The following is a 25,056-nucleotide window of genomic DNA, read 5'->3' on the forward strand; positions in this document are numbered from 1 at the left end:
AGATATAATATTAAAAATATGGGCCAATACTGGAGCAATAATATGTATACACTTTTTCAAAACCATGGTACTGATGTCATCATGACCTGGACTTTTGCCATCTTTCAGACTTAATGATGCATTAATTACATCAGAGTAGGTTATGGCTGTGAAGAAAAATGAATTTGGGAAATTACAAATAAGAAAATCAGATGGACTTTTCACTGAGGATGGAACACGTTTTGCAATATTCTTACCAACAGAGACAAAATATTCATTAAATAACTCTGACACTTCCACAGAATTTGAAACAGACTTGTTGTCTTTTACCAATAATGTGGAATCAATCTTACTCTTATATTTCAAAATACCATTAATAACATTCCATGTACCTTTCAAGTCATTTTTTACTCCCAAGAATTTCTTACCATAAAAATCACGCTTAGCTTTTCTTATTGCATCATTAACAATATTTCTCTGTTTCTTATAAGCATGCAGCCTCTCTATATAATGTAGGATTTTTAAACAAATTTACGATAGTAAACATTTTTCTTTCGACAAAGTTTCCTTAAATTCTTATCGAACCATGGATTCATTTTTGTCCTAATTACCCTTGGTCAATACCGTTGGAAAACATGTATTGTGCAAAGAACAGAATTTTGTAGAAAATATATCATTATCATATAACACGACTGATATAACTGCACCATAATCAAAAGGGCAAAAGTATATTGCGTGAAGCAGCACAGAGTACAACTCACATCGTTTTCTCAAATTACATAAATGAATGGTTTACAGAACTATTACGTTTCGGGTGATAGATTTTGTTAAAATATGTTTGATTAAAACTTCCAAAACTTGCAAATTTCATAACTGAAGAGTTTCGTTGCAAAATGATCTGAGCGCCATGTTTTAAAAACATTGAATATCTAAAGTATGTCCATCGTCAGATAGAGCAAAATTAAACCTTTCCGGTGATACCTCATACTTGTAACATAACAAGAAATATATTCTAGAAGTTATGATTAAAAATATCCCCTATTTTCATATTATTTTCCTTGCACTTTAGCAGCTTTAAAGGGATGGTACAGTATTGGTGGAGATGAAAACTGGGCTTTAAATTCTTTTGCGAGATACCAAGAAAACACTTATGAAATAGTACAGAGCATACCATTTTAAGAGGAATTCAAAGTTTATTTGATGAAAATCGGGTTTGGAATAGCTGAAACATCCAAACATATAAAACAAAACGATCGTAATAAAATGTGGGTCCCATGCTGTCTTTATTAGGATCGCTCTGTTTTGTATATCTCAGCCATTTCAAAATCAATTTTCATCAAAATAACATTGAAATCCTCGTGGATATGCTCTTTCATATTTCATAAGATGTTTCTTGCTATCACACACACACACACACACACACACACACACATACACACACACACACACACACACAAATGATAAAAACCTGAAGTTAAGTCTCAACCAAAACTATACGATCCCTTTAATCACAAATATCTCAACTAAACAAGAGTAGAGTTAGCTTGTTTTGCGATAGATAAAACTCTTTTTCTTTGACACAACCATGCATACACATTTCGCTTGGCGTAATCTTAGTAAAGAAACGACTGTCTTGATGATAGTGAACATACGAGATTATTATACTAAGTAGCATTCACAACAACAGCACTCTTCAAAATATACCAGTCGTTTCTTCAAGTTTTCAGATTTAACGTTGGTGGTAGGATCCATTGTCAACATAAAATAATTGCTCTGGTGAAGGAATGTTTTCTTCTTTCATGAAAATAAAATATATAAAAAACAGCAAGAAAGAACAGCTGAAATCGGCCAACAATGCAATTGTGTCATTGTTATAAATAAGCGACTTCTGTCAAGTCTAGATATGTAATTGATGTCAAAGGTCAAATATTTCCCTGACGATCGTTGACGCTCTCTTGACTGTTGGTTCTTCGTGACGAAATTTCAGGTAAAGTAGTGAACAAAATTTGATGTTTCGTACGTTAAGGAATAATCACGTAATTAACCTGTAGTTATATGTGGTATACTCAAGATGGAAAAGTATTGCGGTATGTGATGGCGAATTTGTGGGAATTCTGGCGTGATTTATGCGATGATCGCGGTAACAACAGAAATTGTCTGTGTCGTGCCGGTACAGAAGTTGCAATGCATGGGACTGAGGTTACAACGAACCTAGACAGAAAGATCCGTCTGTCCGGAGGACTCTTTTATATTTTGCCATTAACGCCATTAACGCCATTAACGCCATTAACGCCATTAACGCACCTCTGAACGGACGTGTCATGCCTGCTCCTGCTCTGATTTGATACGGACACACGCCAAGTTCAAAGATTTGGCGGGAAACTTACAATCGGCTGCGGACCATCGGAACCCTCCTTCAATGCCCGGCCGACCCGAGCCCTGAGGATTTGTGCCATCAAACCCAACAAACTTGGGAGCCCAGGCCACTGCCAGCTGAAGCAATATAAAGACTTTAAAGTGGATTCTTCTTGCTGATTCTGCTGAGGCACTTGTGGAGAGAGTTATTGGTGGACGGACTTATACAGTTAAGATTCGGTTACTTAACCTCATTAGTTGAAGGCCAAGGTAAGCTTGTTATTGTTGGCAAACTCCTTCTGCACAATTCTACTAATAAAAGCCGTCACTAACAAAGTAAGCGACCTTTTTAGGCGGGAAAAAAATGAATCAAAAGTACATCTGAATATGTTTGCAGATGAAACCTCATCCAGCGGCGAAGAGGCCTACCATCAGGCCGCTATGGATGTGCGTAGTTCAATATCACCTAGACCTAGCAAGCAATAACAAGCATATTGAAATAGGAAAGGGAACAGAAGACAGCGAAGATGAAGACAATGGCTGGAGAGTAGAAAGGAGGAAGAGAAAAGTTAGACCTAGATCTAAATCCACAGTTGAGACTCAGGAGGAAAAAAGAATTAGAAAAGAAAGTGTGTGTAATGAGACAGATAGATCTACTTCTAAAATGGCAACTACAGAAACGGGACAAAATCAAAGATCAAATATGGCGGTAACCATAGTGGGATTAGGTGAGCAAAATGTTTGTCAGATCAGCCCCGTCAAACTAGTACAGCACCTACATAAACAAATCGGGGAAGTTGAAAAAATGTACAAAGTGAAAGAAAAGCGGGTACTGAAAATCGTATGTAAAGACGAAAAACAGATGAAGAAAGCCTTAGAAATGAGTGAGTTGGCAGGGGTATCTGTGAAAGTTGAAAGAATACAATCAAAAGTGGTGGGTAGCAAAGGAGTCATCCATAGAGTTGATGAGCAGATTACTGAAGAAGAGCTGCAAGAATTGTTGAAGGACCAAGGAGTCATGCAAGTAAAGCGTTTCAAAAAAAGGGTCGAAGGAGTACTAGGCCCCACACCTTCTGTGCTACTGTTTTTTGACACGCAACAAATGCCCGCATCTATCACCTTTTTGTATCAAACATACAGAGTGCATGAATACGTAGCTCCCCTCACACGATGTTTCCAATGCCAACAATTCGGACACGTAAAAAGCCAGTGTAGGGGGAAAATAAGATGTGTGAGATGTGGTGATAACCACCACTTTGAGGAATGTCAAACAAAGGACAACCCAAAGTGCTTTAGATGTAAAGAAAACCATTCAGCGGCTTACCAGGGCTGCATCTACTACAAAGAAGCTAAAGAGATACAGACGCTCAAACTTGAGAACAAGGTGTCGTACGCACAAGCTGCAAAACAATATAAGTCGCAGCAGTCTACTGAAATGAATCGACAGAGTGTGTCGAATACCCAACCCTCACAACAAGTAGAGACGACACAACAGGCCAGTGAAAAAAAGCGACAGAATTTACCCCAAGAGAATGAAAAAAATAGGACCCCCTAAAGCACACAATCAAATACAGTTGAAAGTCCGCCTCTGAAACAGAAAATAATTATGGTACATCAAGGAACCCAAACGGAAAAAAGAGAACCTGCTGAGGAAAAAAAAGAGCAAACAGGGGAACCAGAACAACCAGCCACGTCATCTTTCAATGTCAATGTTGATTTTTTGTCATTTGTCACTTTCATCATCAATAATCTGGAGAAAGAAACAACTCATTCGAACAGAATTAGACTTGTGGTTGAAGCAGCCAAACGATGCTTAGATATACAAGATGTGTCACCCGAACTCATCCATGAACGTCTTCAATGAGTCAAAATACTCAAAGCGAACAGGATACTTCCCGTCGCACATATCATGTATTTAATATCCTTCAATGGAATGCCCAGAGCATGAATGCTCATGGAACAGAATTTTACAAAAAGTTGATAGAAGGTAAAGAACGGACAAATTTACCAGATATTATATGTATACAAGAGAGTTGGTTTACAGATTATAATGTTTTCAATATACCTGATTACAACTCTGTTATTAAGAACAGAGGTTCAGGACGTAGAGGCGGTTTGGTGATTTATATTCATAAATCTATCATTTTTCAAGAGATACAAACCCCATCTTCTGAAGAGTATCAACGAATAGATGTATTTTCTTTTAATAGACCAGTATCAATTATAAATTATTATAATCCATGTAAAAAATTAGATATACAGTAAACCTCGGATAAGTCGACGTCGAGTGAGTCGAAAATCACTTAACTCGAAGCAAAATAAGAAGTCCCGATTTTTCCCTATGTATTTTCTCTAAGAAATATTTGGATAAGCCGAAGTACGAGAGTCGAATTTCGGCTGTGTCGAAGTAAAACATTCAGTCCATTTTGTACAAAATACACGTAGTTTACATCACTTGAGCCGAAGAAGATTTGTCTGGGCATTCTCATACATTTCGAGGAGAACAAAAAAAATCGGCATGTCGCAGAACCCCGTCCCTGACCTGCTGCAGGTAAGCAACGTACCGCTCCGCACCACAGAACTCTTACTAGTTCTGTGCTCCGCACGCATGTCGAATACATACACATGTATACATGTATACACACAGCACATCGATCCATACTTTATCCATACACACAGCACATCCATACTTTATCCATGTCAAGCCAGAACTCCTTGGTCAACCAATCGCTGCTTTAATATTTTAGTGACAGGCCAAGTGGGCGGAGCTTGTTTGTGCGTGCCCGGCTGGCTGTATAGTTTTGTTCAATGGAGGTGGGATGGGCCTGGGAGAGTGTTTGTCTCAGGGTGGGTAGGTTGACAGAGATGGCTACCTATGTTGCATCATAGACATAGCACATGCACATTGCCACATTAGCGCAGACATTCTCAGAACTACGTTTAACTTAAGTATTGATACAAATTCCATGTTCAATTTAGAACAAAATAAGAACATTATCTTCGAGAACAGAAAAATTTGAATGCAAACACACACACGCGCGCACGCACACACACACACACACACACACATGCATGTAAATGTACTATAATACATGTACTGTACATAACTGAGTCGAAAAAAAAATCGACTCTCGCGAGAGTCGAAGTTCACTTAAGTCGACGCATTTTTGCCAGTCCCGAGAGCTTCGACTCATGCGAGGTTTACTGTATGTAAATTGGAAGATATGATTCAAAATTGTTTTACCGATTTCATATTGTTCGGTGATTTCAATGCCCACAGCGTAGTGTGGGGTGGAAGAAAAGAGGACAGTAATGGAAAAGTGGTGGTTAAATTTTTAGAAAAGTATAATTTGGTTTTATTAAATGATGGATCAGCAACTAGACTGGACCCGCATACGGGTCTTTGGTCATGTTTAGATCTGACCATTGCTTCGCAAAAGTTTGCGCATGAATTAAATTGGAAAGTATTGGAAAGTAATTTTGGTAGTGATCATTTGGTTTTAAAATGCTCATTGATTCGAAAATATTCTAATGTAAAAGGAACAGGAATTAACGAAAAGGTATGGTCATTTAAAAATGTTGATTGGAATTTATATAAGAAAAGAATTGCTGATAAATGTTTGCATTTGGATATATTACAAGTGATAGAAGATATGAATATTCAAGAAAAATATACTTTGATTGTAAGTTTGATTAATGAGGTAGCAGAAGAAAATATTAAAAAGGTATATATAGGTGGAAGAAAAGGAAAGGATCCAGCGCCATGGTGGACAGAGAAATGTGAACAGGTGATCAGAGAGAGAAATCGGTATAGAAATAGAGTAGGAAGGCATTATAAGACAGAAGATTTGGTAAAGTATAAAGAAAAGAAAGCGTATGCTCAGAAAGTTATAAGAGAAGAAAAGTATAAATACTGGCTCAAATACTGCCAGTCGTTTAATCGAATGACGGATGTGGGTAAAGTTTGGAAAAAAGTGAAAGGATTACAGAAAAGTAAGGAGAATACTTATGTTAGCAGTAATTTATTTGAGATGGATAAGATGGCACCGGTAATAGATATATTACAAAAAGCAAATCTTATTGCTAAGGCGTTTCAGTTGATCGAAACAAATGATACATGTAATTCAAAAGAAGAAGAAAAAAGGAAACATATTGAGAATGAAGTAATCAAAGTAAATTCATATGAGCAAGTTGATAGTCCTTTCAATGAGGAATTCACAATGAGAGAGTTAAAGAATGCGTTGAAAGAAATGAAAAATACAGCGGCAGGAAAAGATGGTATTAATGCTATCATGGTACAATCGCTACCTGAAATTATGTATAAATGTTTATTACAATTGTATAATGATGTATGGATTAAAGCAATTTTTCCAGTTGAATGGTATCAATGTATACAAATTCCTGTGTTGAAACCGGGAAAAGACCCCACGAATCCTACGTCATATCGCCCGATTACTTTAATCTCAGTGATGTGTAAGATCATGGAAAGAATGGTGAAAAACAGATTAGTATGGTATTTGGAGAGGAAGGATATATTAAATCCGTTTCAAGCGGGTTTTAGAAAAAATAGGAGTACTATGGACCAGTTGGTGAGATTAGAATCTGATGTACAAAAAGGAATGGCGAATAAAGAATATGTGGTTGTTGTGTTCTTAGATTTAACTAAGGCTTTCGATAAGATCTGGAGAAAATGTTTACTTCAAAAGATTGAAGCGATTGGAATTAAAGATAGAATGTTAAGGTGGAGTGATGCATTTTTGGGAAATAGACAATGTGTAGTAAAGTTAGATGGTGTATATTCTGAAGAATATGTGCTGAAAAGGGGGACTCCCCAAGGAAGTGTTATGAGTCCAGTTTTGTTTAATGTTATGCTGAGTGATTTAAAATTGAAAGAAAATTGTGTTAAATTATCAGTATATGCTGATGATATAGCGTTGTGGGGTATGAGTAGAAATTTATATTATTTGCAGAAGAAATTACAAAGAGCAATTGACGAAATTATGTCATGGTGTAGAGACTGGAAGATAGATGTTTCAGCCGATAAATCAGCTGTGATGGTATTTACTAATAAACAGAAAAATAGTGTTAAATTATTTATTGAAGGATATGAAATTAAACAATATGTGGAATATAAGTTTTTAGGAATGTGGTTTGATCAGAAGTTAAACTGGAAAAAACATATTGATGTTATTAAAGACAAGGCTGTAAAGCGATTGAATTTGATGAGATGTGTTGCTGGTACACCATGGGGCAGTAACGGACAAATATTACTGACGGTATATAAAGGATTGATAAGATCAATTTTAGATTATGGATGTGAATTGTATGATGCTGCAAGTAGTAGCACAAAACGTAAACTTGATTGTATTCAATATCAGGCTTTGAGAATAGTTACTGGTGCAGTGCGTAAGACATCTCTTGAAGCTTTACAAGTAGAGTGTGGAGAGATGCCCTTAAAATTTCGCAGAAGTATATTTGTTGATAAGTATAGATTTTATTTAATGTCTTTTGAAAGGAAACGGCATTCTACAGTTGAAATATTACAGCCATGTTGGTATTACGATCGATTTCATTGGAAAACCGGTCAAGGCCCGCTTGTTATGAGGGCATGTACTTTGAATACAAAAGTTGAACAAATTTATGATTGTATATTAAAAGAACCGTACTGGTATTATGTACCTCCGAGAATATCATATTTTATTTTTGATAACATTAGGAAAAGAAGTGATACTGAGATAGAGGTAGCAAATTATGTAGAAGAAAGATTATTAATAAGATGGAAAGGGTATTTGAAAATATACACAGATGGATCAAGGCAAGACAATAACAATACTGGTGCTGCTTTTTATGTTGATCAGTATGACATAGGTAAAGTTTTTAGATTACCTTCAATATGTATTATGAGAGCAGAATTAACTGCAATTATAATGGCATTAGAATGGTTAGAGAGTTTTCGTAGTATTTCAGTTGTTATTTTAACTGATTCTCTAGCTGCGTTACAGGCGCTAGAAAATTTGTTCTCTATTACTAATGTTTTAGTTGTAGAAATTTTAGAGAAATTGAAATGTTTACAATTACAGGATATAGATGTACATTTTGAATGGATACCCTCTCATAGAGGAGTGAAAGGTAATGAAATAGCTGATAATTTAGCAAAAAGGGGGTCTTTTAAAGAAAATATAAATGTAGATATTGCTCATACGAGACAAGAACTTACCAAATATATGGTGTCGTATTATAGAAATATTTGGCAAACAGAATGGGAAACATCAGAGAGAGGAAGAGATTTCTTCGGAATACAGTCACAGATATCTAAGGGAATACAGTTACAAGGAATGAGTAGAAAGGAAGAAGTGTTAGTACACCAAATTCGTCTGGGGAAATGTAGGTTGAATTATTATCTTTATGATATTAATTGTCACGAAAATGGATTATGTGATTTATGTCAAGTATCAGAAACAATAGAACATTATTTATTGGAATGTAAACGGTATAAAAATGAAAGAAAATTGATGCAAAAAATGTTGAAAATAAATGTATTGAATATTAGAAATATAATGAAGGTTAGTATAGAAGATAATTTTAGGGCTTTGTGTGTGTATTTGAATAATACAAAGCGTTTATAAAGATTGATTATTGTTATTGATATTGTTAGTATTTACTAGCAATACGCACACCTTGTGTGCTCGTATGTTTTGTTAAAAAATATACACACACAAAAGAGTATATTTATATGTATATGTATATAGATGCACTGCACAAACTGCACTATTAACGGTGGAGGGAAATTGATCTCACACACTGCCACTTGACAGGTGAGCCGAAACCTAAAACAGAGTGAGTGTGACGTGGATCAACCGAACTGAGCTCATAGACTCTTTCATGGACTCCTACTATAGCATGGAGAAGACGTGGCGCAGATAATCAGATTGATTGAAAAGCGCCAATAAACACCACCACCAACCAACCACCGTAGACAGGAGGGGATCCGTGAAGCCAGACGCAGTCTCCGCGGAACATTCCCCGACAGATAGATACAGACCGATCTTTCGGTCAACAACGAACCTTGCCATCCAGAACCACTTCTGGTTCTGGTTCTGGTTGTATACTGCACACGACGCCACTTCTACAACTACAAGCAGTTTAACCAGTGCTAACCTACATTATGTTACAGTCTGTTCACTCAGAATTATTGCAGAATTATCAGCACCGTAAAATGACATAAACATGCACTTGACATTAAAGCAGCACAGCATTGTATTTTGTAAACCGTCGATCTTCACACTATTTAATTTTTAGTATTTTTTCTTTGTGTTTGTTTACAATAAAAGTGAATTGACTTTCTCTGACTCTTGAACCTGTTTGACGCCACGCCACCCATGGTTTAACTTTTATTATTGTTAGGGCTTAGGGGGAATGTTAAAAATTGTTATTGAAGATTGATGATGTTCATTGGACATTGATGATGAATGATGATGCAATGAATGTTGATCTTGATGTTGGCATTTCGTGCTTTCATTTGGCATTGCATCCCACAGTGAGAAATTTGGTTGAAGATCGACAAGATACATTTGTTGTCATGAATGGCAATGCCATGGTGATACAGCGTGTTGTCTGTTGTCAAAATTTGCATCATTCTTTCTCATCTCAGCCAATTCTCGAAAGGGCAGATGGTTATGACTGATGTGCAGTTACTGTAAATGTAGATCTAGATCTAGAAAACCTTGTCACTCTTTCATCCTTTTTACTGAGCCTTGACATGTAGGTCCTACGTCTGTCTGCAGAGAATTTTGAAAAGTTATTGTTAATACAGACTCATGAGTCATAAACTCCTCAACAAAGTGGCATCCACGGAGAGACCTCCAAGTCCTCAGCTCAGCAATAGCAAATCCTAACAAAAAAAGGGGGTGGGGGCTAATGTGTTTGTGTGTGATGTATGTTTTAGAATACACATTTAGCGTACTATGAGGCCCAATGACCGCAATGTCAAAGATCATCTTTCATTCATTGATACTTGAATCAAGAGCACTGGGAGAGCCTAGACCTCCACCAAGCAGCAGACACAGCCTGCTGAAAATCACCCTATTTTCCAAAACAAAGGAGCCTTTCTCCCTGCTTTGGGCTTCCTGCATGATGCTGCTTGAGTGCACATTCAGTGCATGTAGCACACCTCAAATGGCCTGTACGCTCAGCTAGAACTCCCTTGTTTGCTGGCTCTGATCCTTCAAATAAATTTTTAAAAAATACATTCCTTGATCTATACAGTGGTCCAAATCACTACCAAAATATAATCTTCTGTTTCAGGTGTCATCATCAACTTTTTTTTTGTTGTAAATATGCATCTAGAACTATCTGTTCACAATTTTTTAGCTATTTTGCAAATAGACATTGAACAAGCAAACACTGGCAAGAACATAACCTCCTTGATGGGGATGACTATAGACTTGTTTAGTGTCTAATCATCTTGAAATGAGAATATGTTAATAAATTTCTTTATATAGAAACTCCTATTGTGTATGTGCGTGTGTGTGTGTGCATGCGTGTGTTTGTGTGTGTTGGCCTAAACTACTTTATGGAATGAGGTTACTGGATAGTAAGAATAAAGATATTGCCTGGAGTTTGTATAACCTTCAGTACTTCATTCAGGTTGTCACACAACTTTGTCATTTTTTTTCCTCCAAACTTGCAACGCCACATGTTTTCAAAAATAATTTTTAAATGTTCTTCTCTCAAATTCTGTTGTGAAAGGATATTAATTGCAACCCCACATTTCTTTACTTGAACTCTACACTTTTCAGGAGCAGTTGATGCAAACTTGTACATCACGCTGCAGTGCCATGAAGCAAACGAGTGGACTTTCTGTATGACAAGAATTGTTCCAGGGCCAGGGTCTGCCAAAGGATCATTTGTCTTGTTGGCATAGTCTCAAGAATAAGCTGTATTTGATGCCAATAGCCATGTCTGCATGACATTGTGGATTCAATTTCCCCAACAACTGCTTGCATGTAAGATAATATGTGACAACATTTTTGTAGTGAGAATATTGGTGATTAACTTAAAGCTCGACATTGATTACTACTTTTCAACGGACAAACACACACACACACACAGACACAAGGTACAAATCTTTGATTTTGTGGAGAGCCTTGGAGTGAGGATAAATCAGACAAGATGGGAGACGACAAAGGAAGAGAGGAAGGAACAGAAATAGGCCCCGGTCAGACGTACCAGTACTTCATTGTCATGGAGGACCTTCTGGATAAACTGAAGGTGAGTGATTAACCTGTGTCTTTTTTGTCACCTTTTCCTTGTGTGGTCATACCCTGTACACCATGTATGTTTCTATGGGAAGAGTAAAAATGCAGGTTCTTTTAATTGTGTTGATTGAAGGTCAAATGTCAGTTTTGTGTAAATGTTCATCTCACCTCAGTGGTGTAGATTTTAGGAACTGTTTTTCAGATGAATTTTCTGTCTTATTTACCAATTCGTATGGTTTGAACAGTCACAGGACATTTTGCACACGAAGCATATTGAGACAAACAATGTATGCATATTGTATTGCGAGCATTTGCAGTTCACGTAAACATCGTAAACTACATGGCTGTATCAAGGAATGCGAACCATCTACAGGCTATTAATAAGTCATGCTCATTTTAGCACAAACAACAATGGTGTTATTAGTATTATTATCGATATTATTATTATTATTATTATTATTATTATTATCATCATCATCATCATCATCATCAACATCATGATTATGATTAGTTTTGTTGCGTATGACATGATATTACTGATTGATACATATTTTGTTTGAGTATAACTTGTCACCTTTGGTGAACCACGAGGTGCCCAGTGTTTTTCCCTCATTCTCATTCTATCTCTGTAATCAACAAAACATGGATTCAGTCAGGCCTCCTGATCTCAATTTTCCTCACCGCCATTCTCTTCTCACAGCTCCTGAATTACGAGGAGGAGTTCCTGAAGGAGCTCGGCTTCAAGCCGCTCTCCAGGCACTACTTTGCCATCGCCACCAACCCAGGGGAGCAGTTCTACATGTTCACCTCCCTCTCCGCCTGGCTGATAAGTCAAAGTGGGAGGCAGTTTGACCGACCACAAGAAGTAATCTTTCCCCTCATTCTTAACTCATTGAAGACTGTCCTGAGAACACTCAGGCAGGTGTCTATGTGAAATGCATGTTGTAGCAATATCAACCTGTCCTCAAGGGGTTAACAAACTCAGTCAGTTCTGCCACAGTTGGCTTGACCAAAACAGACTTTGGATATAATGCTTTAGCTCAATTTTTAAAGGGACTGATACAGTACTGGTTGAGGTGGGGATTCATGTTTTGAACATTCCTAAGTGATATAATGAGAAATCTCTGATGAAATATGAAAGAGCATGTAATTTTAAGAAGAATTAAATGATTATTTGATGAAAATCGGTTTTCAAATGGCTGAGATATCCAAAAAAGTGATAATAATGAAAGGCGACAGGCCACGCCTTTTATTAGGATCTCTTTGTTTCACCTCGTTTTTGGATATCTCAGTCATTTCAAAACCGATTTTCATCAAATAAACTTTTGATACCCCTTAGAATTGCATGCTCTTTGACATCTCATAGAGTAGTTTCTGAATATCTCACAAAATGTTAAAAGCTAAATCCTCACCTCAACCAGAACTGTACACACCCTTTAAATGATATTTCTCCTTTGTGTCACTTAAATGAAGTAACAGACCACAGTCAAAAATTTGATCGAACTGTTGATGCACTACAATTTTTACTTGTATGACCTCAACCATGTATCAGTCATATTCTTACTTTCATGATACAGTGGACTCCCGTTATACTTATAAGGAAGTCCTCAGGACCGGCAGTTTTTCTTTTGTTATATCGAAATTTCATTATAACCAAACAAATAAACAGTAAAAAAAAATCAGAGAGTGGATAATTTTGCGACGTGGATTTTTATTTTGTTGTAACCGGAATTTCATTATAACCATGTTCATTATAATGGGAGTGCACTGTATAGATCATAAAGTCAAAAGTCAAATGTTTGCACAGAGTCAAGCTAAGAATTCTATGAAGCTTCCACTTTACTCCAATATGCAATTGACTTTCTCAATTTTGATGTGGAAAAAGGGTGACTGACCTCACTCTGGGAGATATTTGTTCATGAAGACACCCACCCTGCAAACAATGAGGGCTCTCTTTCAAACCAGAAATATGTCAGAAAGTAACTAAAATTTCATCAGTCTTGTTTCTTCTAGCAGAAAATCTATTGTGTTGCAAAACCCCAATGACACTGTGGCCATGATTTTCTTTTGTCTTACTGTTCTAAAAACCTGTATCAATATAAATGCATTCTTTAAGAGGTGGCTTTATCTTTCACCACATTGCAATAGAAGCTTGCATCATTAGGTCTTCTTAGAATTTTCCACAAATTAGCCATAGATTTGCCTTGAGTACTTCAGAAGCATTACATTCAAATAGTGATGCTAAGCAAAAGCAGCACAAGTACAATGCTGCAGGGCCCAGTTTCAAGTGGTCAAGATGAAAAGATTGTTCCACTGGTTAGATACTGTATACGCCGTATATTTCGTGAATCGGGAATTCTCGACGATTTCGCGAGTGGTTAAATTCGCGATCGTGGAGTCCTGTACTGAACGGAGAAATGTACATGCGTATGTCACACGCTCATCGGGTTCAGAGTCAATATTTTCATGTGTCTGTAATTCCGCAAATAGCACTTGACTCACGAAATTCGCGAAAATAAAAACCTCGAAAAATATTTGGCGTATACAGTAACATATTTCTCTGCAAGTACAACACTGATTTTAAGTTTGAACTGTTACATTATTCGCATATCGTGTTTGATTGGAGCCCATACACAATGTGGTACAGCAGTGTCATTTAGAAAAAAAAGTGGATCTAACTGTGTGACAAACTACTGAAAGCCAATGTTTTATTACATCGCACTTGTTTTTTCCCTTGTCCACATAGTATGATGACCCCAATGCCACCATCGCCAACATCCTGACCGAGGTTCGCCACTTGGGGGCAGCAACTGACTTCCCGCCAAATAAACTCAAGACTGGGCATGGGGAGTACTGCATCTATGTCCTAGACAAGTTGGCTGATGAGGCTCTGAAGAAGTCAAGCTTTAAGTGGGGAAAGTAAGATGCCCTCTCTTGTCTGAAAAGAACCTACATTAAAACTGGAAAAAAAAAATGAGATATCCAATTTAGAAGAATTCAAAAAGTGAATACTGTTCAACCCCTAACGCGTTATGTTCACTGATTGGCACATCCACTGGAGTGTTACACCAATCAGCACAGATGTTTTGAAACTGAATGCCAATGAGGAGAGAAATTATCTAAGCCCCAAGTCCCATTGTAACGCTCTGGTCTTTTTGTTGAACTGCAGCATGTTGCTACACCTGAATAGACTTGCTAATTCATCGTTTGGCCAAGTGTAGAGGGATTAATTGAATACTGATGAAATAAACATTGGGCTTCTACCCATCACACTGCATCTGAACTCGTAGAAACAGACTGGAAATTCACTGTTGATACCGGTAATGCTTTGACAAGGGAATCTCAATTTAATGAGGACCAATATAGTAACAACCGTAGCAATGTACCTTGTTATATCAGGTTTCTCACTATACCACGATGCAATAAAAAAAGAAATATAAAGAGTCAGGACCTGCAGTTATGAACCAATAAGAATAGAGTGTTGTAGTCAGTCAGTGCCTAAGTTTAGTCTTGCCTCTTTCCAGACCCATGTATCCAGAGGAAGAGACGGAGGAGGAGTCCACCATGGATGATGATGTAGAGCTCACCCTGGACAAAGTGGAGGATGGAATTGCTGTAAGTCTTGAACAGAGACTAGTCAGGCTTGTGGAGATTGGGAGGCCAATCCCAAATAGGAGTCCAATCCAAATCAAAACAGATGTACAATGAATTGATAACAATATTTCTGGCGTACATATTCACTCTTTTACAGAAAATTATATAAAATGATTTATCAACAACCATCATGAGGCAAACATAATAATGCTCTTGCCAATGCTTTTTTTTATTATTAATGTTTGTGAGCTTTCGGTCATACGTGACTGGGAAAAAAAAAAGTTCTTTTTTTTTCTTCTTTCCTTCTTTTTATCACCGTTGTCTCGAGAGAGAAGAAAGAGAGAGAGAGATCTAAGTGAGAGATTCTCTTGCAGCATGAACGATGCTAGCAAATTTACTGTGTATTACATAGATGTTTATCATTTTGTTTTTGGTTTTTTGTGTGTTTGATTGGTTTTTTTAATGTAGGAGGAAGATATTGAGGAGGAGGAAGAGAGTTTCCTGGATCTAGAAGGACTGAGGAATTTACAGTCAAATAAGGTAAGAGGGTCCTGAGGCCTGTTTCATTAAGATTGAGCGTAAGTTGCTATAGATCGCAACTTGAGTTTCATACACAACTTTGCATTTGATCACAAGTAACACTCAATCTACTGAAAGTTAAACCTGATTTTTCTTGAAATCACTTGTGTCTTTATGGAACAGCGTTTACGCTCAATGTAGAACTTACGCTCGATTCAACGAGTTACGCTCCATAAATTAAATGTAAGATCTGATAAACAGTGTTTTTCTTTCAAACTTTCCAAACTTCAAACCATTTAAGGTTGGAGAGGTGGACATCTGCTTTGAATAGGTAATGCAATATTGAAACCATTTTTTCCCCAAATTTTATCTCTTTATGGCTAACCAGCAAAGATCCTATGATTAGAGTGTTCCATACTTATCATGGCAGCCACTAAGTCTTGTGAAAGTTTGAGAAAGGCACTTCAGAAACCTGACCTGAGCATCTACTTTAAATGAAACACCCACATGCAAACTCTCCCATAGGTGCAAACAATTCACCTGTTTATTGCAAATACTGTTTTGGCAAGTCACAGCGTTTTTGGAAGGGAAACTAAAAATATATGTGCTTTTATTGACAAAAGTGTGAAATGTTTAAACACAGGAGAAAATGGTCATATAATGCTACCACAAGATTTTTAAAGTGTCTGAGCAAGTACGTTCTTCATAGGAATTAGGTATTCTTACTGTTTAATGATTATTGTTTATAGTCTCCCATCTCCATCAGTGCCACCTCAACTTCCAGCTCACTGCTGCCCTTTGACTCTCTACTTGCCATCCTTACACTTCCCCCATGTCGCTTCCCTCCTCCACTCTCCTCTTTCTAGGGTCTTCTTTCGCAAAACAGGATTATATACACCCGGTGGTACTACAAACATCTCTTTCTTTTATTCCTGGTGATGTTTGTTATTCCAGAGGTTCGTTAGTCTGAAATTCTAAAGATGGTTTGTTTGAGTGAACCTTATTTCATTTTCTGAATAATAAACCTTGAGAGTAACAAACTTTTGGAATAAAGAATCTTATTTCATTTTTAGATTGACAAACTTTTGAAGTAATGAACCTTATTTCACTTTTGGATTTTAATGAACCTTCGGAATAGCACACTTTTGGGGATAGCAAACTTTGAGAATAACGAACCTTATTTCAAAAATTTTTGGATTAAAGAGCTTTCTGAATAACAAACAATAACCTTTTTTTATGTGTGTTTGCCGTTTGTGTCCAGGAGGCGGCCGAGAGCTCACGGCCAGAGGAGATCATGGAGGCTACGGTGGACGCCAGCGAGTGGAAACTGGAAGTGGAGCGGGTCACACCATCGCTCAAGGTTCACATCCGCACCGACAACAAGGACTGGCGCACCCACGTGGACCAGATGCACACACACAAGGACGGCATTGAGACCGCCCTCTCAGAAACCAAGGTATGTTACTGTGCATACACATGCAATATTATGTTAGCTCTTTGTGTGCCGGGATGGAAATGCCCCATGTGCCGCATTGCCGTTATTCTGCGACTGCAGTGTTTGAGCACTTTTGGAAAACATTCTGTTTTTCAAAGTGATATAACTTCTGATAGAAGCGTTTATACTAGAAATTCAGTACAGCAGAGTCGTAGACAAGATTGCAAGCTTTGGTGTGATCTAAATCTGTGACAAAGCCATAGCATTGATGCTTTTGTTTTAATGTGGCATATCGCCATTTATCAAGCCTGGTTGCACATTTGAGCAAACTGGGCGAAGTGGGCAAGCTGTCAGCTGACTTGGACGTGAAATATCTTGAGTGGTTTTCTTTTCTTCATTTTAGCTTGGCAAAATTTGCTAATGGAATTGTTTTTATCTTGCTTGTTAATCGTATTGATATGCCGAGACCAATGCTGTATGGCCTTGAACCACTTACACATTGTGCAGCATGAATAGGTGTACCCTGGTAATGGTTTTGAGTTGAGAGCAAAAAGGAAATACAGAAAGGATCAAAATAATTAAGGGTCAAAAGCAATGCTTTCCAACTGTTCCGTGACTTTCCGGTCTGTAAGAGTAGGTCATGGAGTCATGCAGACATTTGTAGAAGCTGCTATAAATTTATTAGAAACAGCAGATATAAAAAGTGAACACACACCAAAAGTGAACACACACTTCACGTTTTATGTCTGTCATTTTGCTTCTGACAAAGATTCTGCTGGGATCAAAAGCTCAGGCCTTCTTTGACTCTCACTTTTCTCCACTAGCTTGCTATTACTGGATGTGCAGTTTTAGCAACTATTTTTTTTTTCCTGCATAAGTTTATTAACGGTATAATTCAGCAAAAGGACTTTGTTTAGTGATTAAAAAGTGTAGACCAGCATCCTTAATGCTATGGAGCGGGAAAACTGTTTTATAATTTTGTTGTTTTTTGGATAACCAATCCATCTATTCACATCCCTCTTTTACCTGCTCCGTCCCCTCCCTCCCCCCACACACCACAACCACCACCACCACTTTTCACCCACCCACCTTCCAGGGTCACCTGGACAAGCTCCACAAGGAAATCACCAGGACGCTAGAGAAGATCGGCAGCAGGGAGAAGTACATCAACAACCAGCTTGAGCACCTCCTACAGGAATTCCGGAGCACCCAGGACGGCCTGGCAGAGGTGAGACGGTGCCCCCCTCCTGAGTGTGAGGTTGAAATGAAATACTGTAAAACCAAAAATGTTCCCAATGTGGAACTCTTCTGAATTTGAGCCAACGGCCTGTTAATGCAGCATGGAAGGCTTGTGAATTCTCGGTATTGCCAATGCGCAGAAAACTTCTGTGCATGCAGAAGAGCCTTGTCACAGACGCACTTTGGGATTCTTCGGTGCCATGGATTGTCACTTCCAGTTGTCTTGTGCGTGTTTTAGTTCCCTTGCAGTTTAATATGTTTTTTGTCTGCTTTTCTTTCATTCCTGCTTTTTTCTTTGTGTAGAATACAACTAAAAAGAAGTTTATAATGTCTAAATTTTCATGATTTGCAGTCACTAGAGTCATGGTTCCATACAGTATAAGGCTTCAATGTGATGGTCACATAATGGAAAGTGAAGAAATCTTCAGCAAAAAATACACCTGGATAAAGATGGAACGTGACTTAAGTGCATGTGCAGCCAAAACTGGGGCAAGTTTGTCCCCTTGAGCTATCCCATAATGCATTTTAAACGCTGCTCTGCGCACAGTGCCAAGGTATTGGCGATACCAAGAATTGCTGACCACTAGAACATTACAAGTATACTATTATGTACTAGTAATACAGGGATTTGTTGAACACATACAACTGTACTGCTGGTCGATATGAAATGCACAACAGAACTGAATGTGCACTGCTAAACATGTGTCGGCCATTGCATAGATGTCTCCAGTCTTTGTTAGAATTTAGATCACACAGTCATCTGTTATAAACTCAAGAGTGTGATGGCATCCAATGTGTAGTCTATGTATCTTGTCCCTTCCTTTGAAGACTTGGTAGCATGGGGAAAGAAGGTTGGCCTGATGGAATCGATCCTTATTCACCGCCCACCTGGGCCCAGTTTTATCAAAAGATAAAATCGACTTTAAATTTCCTTACTACACAGTCTCCCATAGACTTACAATTGAAATCAACTTTATAATCAATTTACTTTTCATAAAACAGGGCCCCGGTATACTAAAAAAAAAACAGGCACTAATAGCTAAAAGGTACTGTTTACCATTGGGAGCAGTGATTCAAAAGATGTTCAAATTATCACGTTGATGCATATGTGTAGGTCAGTTGTATCACAAAGCATCCTACCATATAAAAATTTTGAAATAAAGCCTAAAATATAAGGAGATATCACTATTTTTTTCTCAATAAAACATAACTGTGGACTGTTTACTCTAGAAACAATTTTATCATAACTTGTTCACATTTTGTATTTTTAACAGTACTTTAACAGTGATTATACTGCAGACGCAAACAGAAAAACTGACCAGGAATAAATATTATTTATTAGTGGAAAATTGAGCAAAGAAAATGGGATTCCATCGGGATTCGAACCCGAGACCTCCGGATTGCTAGCCCGGTGCTCTAATGAACATTTTTACATTGTTTGTTTCTATCCTGAACTTGCATTTTAGAACTATTTTGAAGCACTAAAGCTTGGTTTTTGTGTCATCTGTAAATGACAAATAATGCCTTTAACCTTACTGGAATAGAATTACCCATCAGTGAATATTTGCATCAAATCATATGCTCATCAGTAACATTCCCCTCCAATCGAGACTTTTTGGTTTTGTGTGTACCAATACATGGAGATCAGTGATAAACCAAACGGGGATTCCCAAATATATCCGAATTGGGCAAGCCTTCCCACTCCACGGTATCCCCATGCTACCTGGGTCCCGTTTAATAAAACTTGTTATCAGCAACAACTGCCACATTTCTATGACAAATTTGCTCCCATCCAATCAGATGCAAGAATTTCTGTAGCTTTTAACAACTATCGTAACTTGTTATTGATAACAAGTTTTATGAAACGGGGGCCTGGTCTCAAATGTAGCAAGTCTTCATCAACAAAAAGAAGCATACATTCTGAAACTCTTTACAAAACTAGATGTTCTCATGATGTGAGCCCATCTGCTGTGAAGAACATCTAAGTTGCGAGACAATCTTAAGCAGAGGGGTGAAGGTTGAGGTGTAAATCTTCTTCAATTTGTCTCCCTCTTCAAATGAAATTTGTAAGATCGCAACTGCTGATCTGTAATTTAACAAACATGTCGGCAAAAGGAACCACGGGACTCAAACCTGTAATCTACTGCTTTCCGGGCAGCAACACTACCACCAGGCTGTCCCTGCTTGCTGGCAGTGACACGATGAACTTGGAACAAATACCCAGCTCCAAAATTCTGACATAGTTATGTTAAGTTGTCCAAGGCAGAGAAAAATTGAAAAAAATTCACACCTCAACATTTAAATTGTTAGTAAAAAGCTGGATGAAATCCATTTAAAAGTTCTCTTCATCCTCTTCGTTGCCCCGTGTCCCCGTCTCCGGGCGTGGTGCAGGTGAAGGAGCAGTACCGTCAGGCCAGTGGAGGGGTGACGGATCGGACCAGGCAGCTGGCAGAGATCAGCGAGGAGCTGGAGCGTATCAAGCAGGAGATGGAGGAGAGGGGGTCCAGCATGACGGATGGATGTGAGTCATGTTGTCATGGAGACCGCAGGTGGTCTCATTTGTTGTCACCCTGCTGGAATTTTGTAAATAATTTGTTTTGTTTTGTTTTGTTTTGTTTTGTTTTGTTTTGTTTTGTTTTGTTTTGTTTTGTTTTGTTTTGTTTTGTTTTGTTTTGTTTTGTTTTGTTTTGTTTTTTTAGAAGGGGGATGGAGGAGGGGCAGGGGCTTGGCAAAATTTTGTCGAGGAATGTGGTATTGCTACCATGGAATGTTTTTCAGCCTCATGAAATTTTGGTCTTTATATGGCAGTAATTCTTTTTTTTTTGGGGGGGGAGGGATTATGTTGCAGGGATGACAATGATGAGAATTTATAATTTTTATTGTCATTTTGTCAATGTTAATATTAGAAGAAGAAGAAGTGGTAGTAGTAGCAGTAGTAGTAGTAGTAGTAATTGTAGTAGTAGTAGTAGTAGTAGTACTAGGTCTATTACTACTACACATCTCCCTACTAGTTTGAAAAGTAGTAGTCAACAAGGAGACTGACACTTCTTGAGATGTTGGTGAGGTTTTTTTAACACTCTTTCTCTTGCATTGTTTCCATCCCTCTCTCCCTCCCTCTCCCCTCTCTATCCCTCTTTTCTCAAACTGTCTCCCGGGGCCGGGCCGGGCGTGGTCATCCTCTCAGCTCCCCTGGTGAAGATCAAGCAGTCATTGCAGCGACTAAAGAACGAGGTCATCCAGATGGACGTGAGGATAGGGGTGGTGGAGCAGTCCCTGCTGCAGGCCAAGCTCAAGGACAAGACCAACATGCAGCGCGACATGAACAAGCCCGTCTCCAACGGCAACGACTATGACTACTGAGGTGTGAAACCTGTGGGCCCAACTTTAACATCAAACATTTTATATGACCAATGGGACATACTTTTGTACGTTTCTCAACCCGCTAGGACATGTTGAGGCCCATCCCATCTCCAGTCGTAAATCACTATAGCTACCAAGACAGCTGTCTGCTCCCATGGGATCCAGGTGCATCTTTGATTCCGGTTGCTATGACGATTGGAGAACTTGTCTACCTATAAGCTGACAGCGTCACACCTTCGGACTTAGAACATTCCAAAGTTAACTTGTGCATTTAATTCTCACCAATCTGCCTGAAAGCCTGTGCATGTTATATATATATATAAAATGTGGCATGTATAAAAACGAGACGGTGGATTGTGAACCCCTTTTCCAGTATCCAGGGTCATGTATCCAGTGAAAAACTTTATGTGAAGAAATTTACCAATGCATGGCCACACCCAAATTCTCTGGAAGAATATTTGTGGCTTGTGTTACCATTTTACTCTCATTTGACAGGGAAGCAATATTAAAGTATATTAATGTGGCCACTTTTTTAATGATGATATTCTTATGAGACAATCAGTCAATCAGATCAATATTTCATGAAACTTGTCAGTCACCGACACAGCTGTATTAAGGTGCTGAAATCCGTACATCTGATTGGCTGAGAGCAAATTTGTTAGTGAAAATCACTAGCAAAACACTTGATGAAATGCCTCCCAGATCCTACAGATTCCGACAGCCTTCTCATTACTGTGAAAATGGAAATTTTCGCACTACCAAAAACTTCTTCTTATCCTGCCAAGCACAAAAAGTTACTTGTGCAAAAAAATATCTAGTTTTACAGTATTGTACTATTAAAGTGACTCACAAACTAAATCCTTCACCATCAAAACTGACTGAATGCGAGAATACAGGTGTTGATTGCATGGTTATGACGAACCAAATTCTTTTGGAGGTTGACAAAGAATGTACATATTCATTTCCTGTTTAACAGCCAAAAGGAGCTTGTTTGCAACAACCATCACTGTCCTCACTCCAGAAGCAGAAAGGCGTTAACTCCCTATTGCTTGAAAGTTTTAATGCCATTTTGCTTGTTATCTGACTTTGAGCAAATTGAGGGTGATGTGCATGTAAATCATGCAGTAGATTCAAGCAAAGATCTTGACCAATATTTCTTGCAGCACATGAATCAATCTCTGCCCCTGTCAGGGATACTGCAGTAGTCCCTTGCTGACAACTTAGAATCAGTACTTTCAGATTTTTATGTATTACCATGGTGAAGGATTCACCAGAAATTTGTATAAATAGAGGTGTTTCAGAGTAAACTGCACACTTGGGGGAAGTGTGCACACATTTTAGTTGTGATATTGTTTGAAAAGTTGTGTTTTTGCATTAATCTACCAGCATTTGTTATTCCAGTGAAACTCTCAGTCTGTGAGTACTAGTACTTTCTTACTCATCATAATAATACTTTACAATTTCTACATTATCACAAGTTGTTTACTTCAAAAGGAAAATATTGAAATAAACATGGACTGAAGCCTTGTCCTGAGTACCGTAAAAAGAATGTTTGCATGCATTTTAATTTCGCAAATTTTGCGAGAGCCAAGATTCGCGAAATTAAAATGCACGCAAAGGCTCTCGTCTACACCATATGCATTGAATGGCCCAGGCACTTCGTGAAAATTTCATGCCGTCAAAAAGATCATCGGCTCCAATTTGCGAAATGTCATGCCGCTAAATTGTCATGTTTTACGGTATACTCGGGCAGGTGTCTATGGAAAATGCGTGTTACAGCATAATCAGTTCGTCCTCAGTAGGTTAAAGGTCAGTTTGACACCAGGGGTGATGATAGACAGATATTATCGCTACATTGACACAATGTGTACATTACATAGTAGCCTTTTGACAAGGCCTCGTGGCTAAAGATTGAGACTAACTCACCACACCGAGCACTGCGAGAAATGGGTGAACGCGAGACCAAGTGGCGCAGCCACGAGGCCTTTTGAAACTTGGGTTTTTTTCCCTACTGCCTCCTGACGAAGGAGAATATGAATTATTCATATATTCATGAGTCAGATCACAGTGGATATGCTAATGAGGATGTGTCAAAGCTGCGCTGGTAATGCAGGCAGCTACAGATGAGCATGGAGCTATGTAGCTCCATGGGATGAGCGAGCCGCCGACATGCATACTTATGCGTATTCATTAGATGCGCGCTCGGTCTCGCATTCACCCGTTCTCTCTCTGTTAGTCTCTTTTTCAGCCACGAGGCCTTGCCAAAAGGCTAATTACATAGGGGATCTGTGTACTGCAGATAGTGCCCTTGCCTTTACTTGTTAGCGCTTGTATTCTTTCTTTCAGTGCTGATGAATAGAGATTATCTAATCCCCTAATCCCTGTTATGTCACCATGGCCTCCAGTTGAACCATGACACATTGCTACACCTGGGTGGGCTTCAAGTTGCTATTTAAACTAGGTTAAAGGTGCATGGTCCCGGTAGTGTAGAGGGCGCTGTTGATGATACTGCCGATCACTGTTAGCATTGATATGAAGATTACCGAAGTTGAGCTGTCATCAAGAGTAAAGTACATAGGTGTTGCTAAATAACGTTGCCTTCGTTGTCTTCTCTGCGCATCGCGCAGTCTGTAATAATGCCAGGGTGCGTGCATATGTGCTTGTTATTATGACATCACAAAAGAAGATTGCTAAAGCTGGATCACGTGATAAAGCGTAGTTTTGCCCATCACATCACCTGAGAAGAACTAGGTCACTTGATAGTACACAGTGCAACGCACTTTCACTTCAGTGCCAAGCGGTGCGCGTAGCAAATTCATTGTTTTGTCATCTATGCGCACACGTAGCCTAAGCCCTAAGGATACCTAAAGACAGCTAAAACGGTTTCAGATGTGGGATAAAATGGGAGTTTCTAGGACCCTTGATGTGGAATATAAAGCAAATAATCAACTTTTAGTTTCAGGCAATGAGACAAACTATCACTTCCTCGGCGATCTGAATGTGTACGCTATCTTTCCTCAGCTGCGCTTCAGAAAGATAGCTACATCCAGATCGCCTTGGAAGTGATAGTTTGTCCCATCACCTTCCCCAACGTTGATTATTTGCTTACCATAAAAATTTACTATAAAAATTAATTACTGAATGCTGATGAAAAAACACGTCAAGTTTATGCCTGGGCGCATAAAGGGTGTACACTAGTAGTAGCATCATCATCGTACAGTGCATTCTTGTTAGAACAAACTTGGTTATAACAAGATTCTTGTCGCAGCAAAGTTTAAATTTAGGCCCGCAAATCATCGTCTATATATCTTTATATGG

At 38.4% G+C, this 25,056-nt stretch overlaps 1 protein-coding gene across 1 annotated transcript; it reads left to right on the forward strand.

Annotated features, from left to right (window-relative positions):
* Positions 1 to 11,505: 11,505 nt before the first annotated feature.
* LOC139713130 (intraflagellar transport protein 57 homolog) lies at positions 11,506 to 21,873 on the forward strand. The gene is made up of 9 exons (XM_071624883.1): positions 11,506 to 11,604; positions 12,292 to 12,456; positions 14,338 to 14,510; positions 15,116 to 15,206; positions 15,654 to 15,725; positions 16,966 to 17,160; positions 18,236 to 18,367; positions 20,770 to 20,899; positions 21,563 to 21,873. The coding sequence occupies exons 1-9, from the start codon at positions 11,506 to 11,508 to the stop codon at positions 21,736 to 21,738; spliced, it is 1,233 nt and encodes a 410-aa protein (XP_071480984.1). The 3' UTR covers positions 21,739 to 21,873.
* The last annotated feature ends 3,183 nt before the right edge of the window (positions 21,874 to 25,056 follow it).

This window comes from Diadema antillarum, unplaced genomic scaffold (assembly GCF_040938485.1).
Source record: "Diadema antillarum isolate AM-2024a unplaced genomic scaffold, OU_Dant_1.0 seq00001910_RagTag, whole genome shotgun sequence".
NCBI classification, from domain to species: Eukaryota; Metazoa; Echinodermata; class Echinoidea; order Diadematoida; family Diadematidae; genus Diadema; species Diadema antillarum.